Source organism: Photinus pyralis, unplaced genomic scaffold (genome assembly GCF_008802855.1).
Source record: "Photinus pyralis isolate 1611_PpyrPB1 unplaced genomic scaffold, Ppyr1.3 Ppyr1.4_LG1, whole genome shotgun sequence".
Classification (NCBI taxonomy): Eukaryota; Metazoa; Arthropoda; class Insecta; order Coleoptera; family Lampyridae; genus Photinus; species Photinus pyralis.
The window spans coordinates 53094913-53105067 of record NW_022170249.1 but is presented as its reverse complement, the minus strand read 5'-3'; the positions used below and the strand labels follow the sequence as shown (position 1 = coordinate 53105067).

Sequence of the window (10155 nt, the reverse complement as noted above, 5' to 3'; positions counted from 1 at the left end):
ACTTTTGCAAAGCAACGCTGTTAAATTAAACAAAGTTTTATGTGTCACATACACCTGTGTTATTATATATTCACTGTTTAATAAAACTCATTTATCTACTCTACGTAACTGCATTGATGTTTAAATATTTATATGAAAAAACGCGAAATTATTTCTGTTAACATATTTTTATTGCACAAAAGAGAATATGAACTTAAGATTATTACAAAATAAAGACAATACATTTTCATAAAATACTGGAAAATAATGACAAATTTTCTAAAAAAAAAACAAACAAAAAAGCTTGAAAAACCCAAAATATTTATTTCAGTGTATTTAATAGTGCTGAAAAATACTTTTTGTCTATGTCCGGCATACAGCTGTCTATCATCTTTTTAATGGCCTTTATTTTCTCCTCCGGTAATGAATTTTTGGGTATTAACGTTTTTGGTTTTAAATCTAAAACGCTTGTGGTTTCTTTATTGCGGCGTGAAGGAATGCCCAAAGCCCGATCATTTTTTAAAGTTTGCATCACAAAATCATCGCCATGTTTTAATTTGTAGCCAACTTCAAATAAATTTTGTGTAAACTGAAGAGCGGCTACTTTCGAAAACGGAATTTTATTAAAAGATAACCTTTTTGCATTTTTTTCAAAATCTTTAAAATCTTCGTCTCGCATTTGTAATATCTTGTAAGGTTTTCTATTGTTTACAGACTTCAGATTTCTCATGAAAGAAAGAGGGGAATAAAATTCAGTTTTCGCCATAAATCTCTCAATATTACTATGAATGTTGTCTACTTCTTGGATAGCACCGTGTCCTGGTATGGAATATTTCATTGTGATACCTCCTAGTTCTGGATGCTCCCTAATGGCATTCATCACGGCCAATGAAATAAAAGAATTTCTATTTTGGGGAACACAAGAGTCGCTCCAGGTAATCAATTCGGAGACATTATTGTCAGTTAAGACTTGGTCCAAAATTCTCCTGAACGCACTGGCAATAATGTTCCCACCGCGACCTTGCCTCGACTCTGACCAAATGGCGCAATAAGCTTGCCCAGTGGTCGAAAAATGTCCTGTTAAATTGTAGATATTCAATTTTTGGGAGTAAAAAAAATCGCCAACTTCCGAACGGGGACATGTGATAACATTTTCCAAGTCGAAACTGAGTGTAGGAATTTTACTATCTCTATCAGTGTTTCTTTCAAGTCTCATCCGGGCTTTCAATTCATTGTGGGTATTATATTCGTCTTCCTCTTCCTGTGATAAAGTTTTGTCTTCTTTCTTTATCTTATAGGACTCGCATTTTAGGCACCTATCCTTCTTGGGTACATGGAACCCGTAATTGAAATTATGTGTAAAAATGTGCCTATAATAAGATAACTTAACCGGAATTGTGTTTTTTTCTTCACAATCTTTAACATATAGATTGTACATTTTGGCGACGCTCAAATTAGGCTCTAAATATTTCCTTTTTGTAGTTCGCCTGCAATAGTGAGATTCTATCACAGGAAATCTTTTAATATGTTCCATAACATCTTCTTTATTTTGTTTAAAATTCTGTGAAGTCTTTTTTTGCTTTCCTCTTTGATCTTTCTTTACTTCATTGACATTAAGGTGGGATGTGTAGATAGGTTTTTGTGAGATGCTAAGAGTTCCTAAAAAAAATTGTTTGCACACCCTAATGATCTCTTCTTTAACCTTTAAATTATAAACAAACGTGTACTTTCTCCTAGATAATTCAGTAGTTCTTCGTCCTTTCAGTACTTTTTGGGTGGTGGCTTTTATAAACACATACTTCTCATTTTGCGTTAAAGACCAGTAAGTTTGAAAAAGTTGTTCCCTTTCTTCTAATGAAATCTTTTTTGCACAGTTAAATTTGCAATTTTCTAAACAATTTTTTTTGTTTGTTAGCTTTCGTCGCGTAACGGTTTTGCCCCTAACATTGACGTATTCTTCTCCTGCCTGACACTTTCTCTTACGAACATTAACTTTCCATTCATTTACGTTTCGTTTTCGCTTTCTAGTTTTTTGCGATGCTGTAGGTGTAGCATCTCCATTTTCATCAGGACCTAATTTTTGCACGTCAGCAAAGCTTTCTGATTGCAAAGTATGTGTGCCTTCTTCCAATGGTACGATTTCACGAACGTTAGAATTTGAAAGTTCATTAATATTTGTAATGATATGCCCATTGGGATCAACTATTTCAACGTCTTCTATCACTTGAATAGCTGCATCTTCCTTCATAGCTGGTATGTCCCTGTAAGTCATTTTACTTTAATCTTCGTGTGCTCCAAAAATTTTCAAGTACACTTACTCTGCATTAATTTGTATTAGGACGATGCCATCATCATTGTAATCACAAGATTGCATAGGGACACTGTTTATATGTTCATCTAAATCAGGAGGAGTATGATTCGAAGCTTCTATTCTAAAGAGAAATCAAATTATTCATCTATGACATTGTTTTTGTGCCTACCCATTCTTAGTAACGTCTTGCTTATCATACTCGGTTCCATCACAACTAACCAGTACTTCCTGCTTAGCTACAATAAATAAACTAGTTTATATTATAATTTTTATATACTTACCCATACTAATAATTCTTAACGTACGTGGGTGTATACCTTCCATATTAACAAAACAGAAATATGCAAGTCTACACACACTTCTCTCTTTTCACAACAAAAGCACACGACAATTTATAGCAATAATAACTTGGTTCGCAAAAAACCGTTACAACTCAAATCCCTCTCTCCATAACAGCTGTTGTCAAGATAATGATGTTAACAAAGTTATATCTGTGCAGTTAGAAAAAACAAAGTTCTATCTACATCAAGATAGAACCATATTACACAAAGGATTGCAGATACACCTTTACTACACCAAACAAGCAAATTTCTGCAATGCAGATAGAACTTTTGTAACTTAACTAACTCGGTTATTATTTGGTTGATGTCGCTAAGGTTAGTCAAAATGCGTACATTTCAGCAGATAGAACCATATTGCATAAAAATTTTATTTTTCCCCAAATTTGCATGCGACGAATGGCCATTTCCGATGAGGAATTATAACACCTACAAAACGTAGTACGGCTCATGTAGTTATACCTCAAAAAAATTTTTGGTACATTTTTTTGTCCGATCTCGCGGACTATACGGCAATTTTAACTGAATACGGGCCGCCCGTCGATGTTGAAATCTTATACGCGATATCTGCTTTTTCAGTTGTGTTTGCATGAGAGCTGTAAACGTCGCTAGCGTACAGGTTCGTTACTTTTGACGAGAGGGGAGAAACGAGGAGGAAGCGTACGCTCACGATTTCACATTGCGGTTGTCTATCTTCCTCGTTATATGTTAATCAATGCCCTAGCCTAATAGTTTTCCGTGGTTGTGTTTTGTACGATTTGGGTTTTTATTATATTTAAAAATGAACAGTACTAATATTTGCAAACTTTGCAACAAATTATTTGGCGAACGCTATAACTTGAGAGCGCATATAAAAAAATTTCATCCAGGTAAGAAACACCATTTCTTATCTATTCGAAACATAAGAAAACATGTAATTAACGTTGTAGATAAATTGGAAGAGTTAGCGCCCCTTAAGACTTTTAAAATTGGCGCGGTATGCAATGAGTGTGATAAAACATTCGTAAAATATTCCAGTTTGACTCAACATGTAAAAAAATATCATAACGGTAAGTCAGTAACAAAAATTAATGCAGTCAAAGTTCAAGAGTATTTTTTTATATCTTATTTTAGATAAATTATCTCAACTCACCAAGTCAAAGAAATACCTATTTGAATGTGAAAAGTGTCAAAAGCATTTTACACACTTTCGGCATTTTAAATATCATAAAAAAATACATGAGGAAAAAAAAACTAAGGGCCTAAGATGCATTTTGTGTAAACAAGAATCTGATGCAGAGTGTTTTACCAAACCTGATTTGTTTAAACATTTTAAAATAAGGCACGATGTTGATATAATAACTGAACAGCTATACTTTACCAGTTTGGAAGAATTTAAGACGTGGAAAAAGGAAAAAGAAAAGCAATCGAATGAATTATTTGTAAAACCATATGGAACAGACAAAAATAAAAAATTCACTACAACAAAATATAAATGCCACCGGTCTGGATTTTACAAAAGCAAGGGAAAACATTTACGACATTTAAAAACACAAGGCTCAAAAAAAATTAATGGATACTGCCCTGCAGAAATGTCTGTTACAGAAATTGATGCAAGATTTGAAGTTGAATATGTTAGTACGCATGTAGGGCACACCAGTGATTTAGGTCATCTAACTTTAAATGAAACAGAGCGGAATAAATTGGCTGTCCAAATTGCAGCTAAAATTCCATTCGAAACAATTTTAGATGAGGTTAGAGAATCCATTAATGGTACTTTGGAAAGATGTCATCTTTTAACAAAGAAAGATTTATATAATATAGAAAGAAGTTTAAACCTCAATAAAGAAGCTCGTAGACACTGCAATGACGCAATCAGTGTAGATGCCTGGGTACAAGAAATTAGAAGTACTGGATGTGTTTTATTCTACAAAGCTCAGGGAGAATGTTGCACTGACTATCCTCTACTAAACAATAACGATTTTGCATTGGTAATTATGAATCAAGGTCAGCATGAAATGTTGGATAGATATGGCGATGATTGTATCTGTATTGATGAAACGTTTGGGTTTTAACCTTATCACAATAATGGTATTGGATGACATGCGTGAGGGATTTCCATGTGCTTTTCTAATTTCAAATCGAGCTGATGAACATATGATGCGAATATTTTTTATGTCTGTTAAAGAAAGCTTGGGTAGATCCTTAAAATCAAGTGTTCTTATGACAGATATGGCTCCAGTTTTTTATAATGCCTGGATTGAAGTTATGGATTTGCCTGTTCACAGACTCTATTGCACATGGCATGTGGATAGAGCTTGGCGTAACAATTTATGCAAAATATGTTCAAAAGAAAAGCAGGTATGTTAACCGTAGGAAAGGGTATACAAAATCTAACTTTTTTTTTAAATTATCATGAGTATTAAGCATCTTGTTCTTTTTTTCATGCACGTTGGCTCGTTTTAGTACTACTTGTCACTATTTTCTTTTATTTTAGGTGGCCGTGTATAAAAAACTGCGCACCTTACTTCAGGAAACAGATAAAAATGCGTTTTCGGCGATGATTAGTAACTTTTTAAATAATTTATTAGAAGATCCGGACACTACAAATTTTGGTCAATATTTCCATAAGTACTATGCAAAAAATGTTGATTCGTGGGCTTATTGTTACCGTATACATTCTGGTATTAACACCAATATGCATATAGAGAACATGCACCGTAGCATTAAATATATTTATTTAAATGGGAAAGTTAATAAACGACTAGATCAAGCTATATATATTTTGATGAAATTCGTTAGGGACAAATTATTTAATCGTTTAATAATTTTAAACAAGGGAAAAATTTCCACAAAATTGAAAGACATAAGAGCAAGACATAAAACTAGTAATGCATTAAATGTTGATGTAGTAGTAGTCAATGAAACTGGTTGGATGGTACCATCATCATCCACACAAGATCTGTACCAAGTTGAGAAAAGGCAAAAACATTGCAATTGCAAGTTAATCTGTTCCTACTTCATAAGTATTCGTGCTCATGCTTAGACTCTTCAATTAAATGGAACATGTGTAAACACATACACCTTATATGCAAATTTTTGAAAACTCAAAATGTTCATGCCAATGAAAACCAGGATGAAATTATCCAATCTGTAGGTAAGTCTACCTAATGGTCAAAATTTTAAATTTGTTGGTGGCTAGTAAGAATTGATGCTGCATTGTCATTTGTCATTCGTTAAACGAAAGCGCATTTTTGGATTTTACTGCTTAACGAAGTTACCTTTTTTTCTAGATGACATGCCTCATTTAACAATTGACGAAAACTTTAACCCCCAAGAAGAAAATACAATCATCCAGGCACTCTCCAAATCAAAGAGAAATGGAAATGAGAAGTTTATAAGTGAGAGAGAGAAATTTAAGTTAGCATTAGCTCCTCTTATCCCTACTTTAACAGCATTCAGGAATTTAAAAAACAAAGAAGTTTGCAAAGAAAATCAAAATATACCCCATAATAAAAAAATTCCCCAACAACGGCGGCTGTTTAAGACAAAAAAGAAATGTATACCTAAAAAAGACAAGACAGCCAAACCAGATAGTGAAGAAGTTAATAAAATTGCATTAAACATGTTACAATTTTGAATTAAATATCTTTATTATGTATTTAGAAATATTGAAACAATTATGTACTGTGTAATCTTTTAGCTATGCAATGCAAGTTCGTAGTTCAAAATATCTGCGCGAAAAAGTTAGCGCCTGTGCACAATGTGAAAGCCAAAGTGGAATCCTTGGCGCTAGCCGCCAGTCAATTCGTCCCATACCTTATCTTTTTTTTATATTTTTATACTCCTTACATGTAAGGTCGTATAAAATTGGATTTCCTCTCATTAACTCAATTAGTTGTTCTGTCATTTTCTTTCGAGACATGCAGCGCGAACTGGGGGGCCAACTGTGAGTGCAGCGGTCGCCCGCCACCGCTCTAGATCGCCGCGTTTGTTCGCTGCACTGATCTCCACCGCCGCCGCTCGAACGCTTCAGTATGCGTTGCCTGTATAAAGTGTGTGCATCTTAGACCATATAGTACATGGACTGCTATTATCCCTATGCTTTCAATACAAAATGGGTGGTCACGGATAGAGGGCACTGTAGTCGTGGGTATGCATAGATATATAAATACCTAGATACAGCCATCCTTAACAAACGTACCTCGGTTTTTAAAAAACATATCAAAGAAATTTGTACATCTCTCCATTACTTTCTAACCAAGAAGAAACATGTTCTATCTCTTTTTATTGCATTAACCACTATGTCGTACGCGAATCGGACGCTTAAAACAAACTTAGCGCGTCTCATAAGTCATGTGACAGTTGACACATTTCACGATCGCGCGAAATCAAATCTAACTAANACTTTACCTTCGGGATTAAAAGTACTACTTCAGTCCCGCGGTATATAATATACTATTTCACTACTAGCACTTGAAGTCCTCTAAATTAACATATTATACTGATAAGAAAGTGAACGGTTGGACAGAATTTTTTGTTTATTAATTTAAGATGTCAATCAAGTACGTGGAAGTAGCAGTCAAGAAGGCCGTAAATGTCATTGAGACATTTTCAAAGAGTAATTTCGTTCGAATTTTTTCAAAATGTGAAAATTGTAGGTATGTAATTCCTCTGGAAATGGCGGATGGTGGCAATTATTCATTTTAGAGAACTTGTCTAATCGTTTATTGAGCGAAATTTGGGGTTGTGTTTTCTAAAAGTGACAGCGTGATAGTTCTCATTATTGACTACTAGTTAATAATGTCCACATTATTAACCACTTTGAACAAATGCGGAGAAAGCCTACTTTACAAGTGGAAAATAGGTTAATAATCATGTCATCAGACGCTAGTAGTGAAAAAACAATATTTTGACGTGACGTGACGTTGACGTTCCGTAAAATGCGAATCGACCTTTAAACGGTTGAACGGGTTTAAACCAAATTTGCTACACATGTTGTTAGACATAAAAGGGCAGAATCGCGCAGGTGGGGCGGGTGGTACCTGTGCTAACCACAGCAAATTTTTTGTTATTATTTATTCCAGTCCGAATTGAGTAGGTATTCATAGCTAAGCAAGAGGACAACGTCCGCCGAGTCGGCTAGTGGATTTATATATCGTCGGCTTAATCCGCAAACGTCTTAAGTCCATTTATGACAACTTTACAGGAGAGCAAAAAAACTTTTTAAAACTTACACATTGACAGATTCGGATCTTCACTTTCTATACTTTCAGTTAATTCACATTTGTGCAGCATCAGGAGCCATTTTGTAGACAAAAAAATGTTTAATCAAAATTTAATTGGACTTAAAAGCATTTCTCATCAATATATTTAAACAGCAAGTGACTTACAACATTTTCTTTGAATGTTTTATTTAAATCTTTAACAATTAAAGTATTTAAAATAAACAGCGTTTGTTACTAAAAGAAATGAAAAACTTTGGTTTGTAAAACAAAAGAACTAAAATGACAAATATTTACATTATGTATAGGTACCTACTTAAATTATTTGTATGCAAGGGCGTCATAAAAACCATGATAATGATTATCCAGACTCTTCTTTAAGATCTGTAGATGTTCATATTTTTCCTTTTTAATCGGTATTGGGCCTTTATATAGTTGTGGAAGGTTTTCTATGGCAACTGTCATTGACACAGACTTAGAAGATCCACGTTTGCCGTTATTTAAGTTTTCGTATTCTTGTCCATGTCTTAAAGTGTAAAACAACTGGCCATCTGGTAGGTAACGAAGCCCTCTTATATCGGTTATACTTGGATCGCCAACTTTTCGTCCTGGGCGTAAAGACGTTAAAAACTGCAAGTCGTCAAACTTTTTAAAAAAACTGAAGTTTAAATATTTCACCTTATAAGGACGTGGCTTCTTGTAACATTCAATTTCATTAACAGCATGTAATTTGGGTTGCATATATTTCCGCGAAATTCAAAATTTAAACATCTATCTTGTGGGGGTTATCAGGTCACATTCTTCTGATTGTGGTATACTTTACCTTGACCAATTTTTGGACACTTTTGAAGCTAATCTTCATCGTGGTAGTTGCTACAAATAATTACATAGTTAATTATCGTTATTATTACGGATTAAGTAAGCTACTTACGTTATTTCAAGAGGCTCTTTAGTAGTGTTGTTAGCATAGCCCTTGAAAATTCTCATTATTTTGGGATTTAGAAGATTCAGCTGGTAAGGGTGTGGTCGCCACGCTAAAAATTACTTAATCGTTAATAATTTTAGGTAGCTTTGGATGATACAGCCGTTGTAACTATACATCATAATATTAGTACAATTATTTAGTTTACTTAAGAGCAAAAGCCAGATCCTTCTGGGTTAGTATTAATCTCATAATCACAGTAATCTTACAGATTCTATTTTAGCTTTTGATCCAAGTTTTATGCTACCAGTTTTAAGACAAATTTAGTAACCAGATTCGCATACCCGTTTTGTTTATCGTTAAGACCCGAACATCTTCCCTGTCAACATTTATCTACTCCGTATTCATCGATACCATCGCTGGTTCCAGCTCTGGGGAAAAAGAAAATAGCTTTACACACTTTGAAGAACCATTTATGTACTCACCGGAATACGTGTAAATAGAGTCTCTGAGCAGGGGTAAGAGTAAGAGAGGCATTGCACATCACTATCCATCTTGTATAATTTCATAATTACGTTCACTAAATTCTTAAGGTTTATACTTACCACTGTAAAAGCGTCAACAAGTTACCGGTCACTTCCATCATTTTATTTGTTAGACCGACTATTACCCCCTTGAACTACGAGTTAGTAGTTATAATAAGACGCTGTAAAGTAAGCTTACGTTACACCCGCCTTAGGTAATGCTTTGTCCACCCACTTGTGTTCGCTGCCAAGTTGAAGTTCCTTGATTTAATTGTTAATTAGTAATTACTTAGTCATTGTCATAAATCGCGTCATTAATTCGTCATTTGGGTTGTCACATCTTATCATTATCACCTCTTACCTCGCTTGCTTATGCACTACAATAAAATTACTTATATACCCCGTTAAACAGCAGTTTATTATAAAGGTAGTTAGGCCAGCGCGTCCTGATAATTCTAAGGACGTCACTTCACTGGCTGTAGAATTTGGCGCCCTTAAAATATATTATTTTACGACCCCGCCCAGAGCTAGCTGGCGCAGGGATTACATCGCCTTACCATCCTTATATGTATACAAATATTATTGTGTGGCTAAATTTAGGTTACATTCTGCCTAGCTTTTAGACACACTTGAACATAATCTGCTGGTACATTTATTTTCCTGTTTCGTAGCTGTTATTCAATTGTTGAGTGCATAGAATCCACCTCCATCTGCGTGTGGCCGCGCTCTAAATACTTCTGTTCAATGGTAACATTATGAAGTATTGACAAGTTCAGTAAAGCGTTACTTAAAATGACGTTTCTGTTTTGGGCAGCACATCCATCGCTGTACAAGATTATGTGCTGTCCAGATTGTAAAGTTCCTACAACGTGTTGCT

At 34.5% G+C, this 10155-nt stretch overlaps 1 protein-coding gene and 1 long non-coding RNA gene across 3 annotated transcripts; both read right to left on the bottom strand.

Moving 5' to 3' along the window:
- Positions 1-301: 301 nt before the first annotated feature.
- Positions 302-2865, bottom strand: LOC116162627. Its single transcript, XM_031476280.1, has 2 exons — positions 2298-2865; positions 302-2240 (listed from the first exon to the last, which is right to left on the bottom strand). Exons 1-2 carry the CDS (start codon positions 2351-2353, stop codon positions 302-304), a joined length of 1995 nt encoding a protein of 664 aa, XP_031332140.1. The 5' UTR covers positions 2354-2865.
- A 5423-nt stretch (positions 2866-8288) lies between these two features.
- LOC116160695 lies at positions 8289-9592 on the bottom strand. Of its 2 annotated transcripts, XR_004143337.1 has the most exons (5): positions 9360-9592; positions 9240-9308; positions 8764-9185; positions 8511-8705; positions 8289-8462 (listed from the first exon to the last, which is right to left on the bottom strand). It is a non-coding gene; the product is annotated as an uncharacterized LOC116160695 (long non-coding RNA). The 2 variants fall into 2 exon arrangements; XR_004143322.1 differs by having other exon boundaries at positions 8289-8705.
- Positions 9593-10155: the final 563 nt, after the last annotated feature.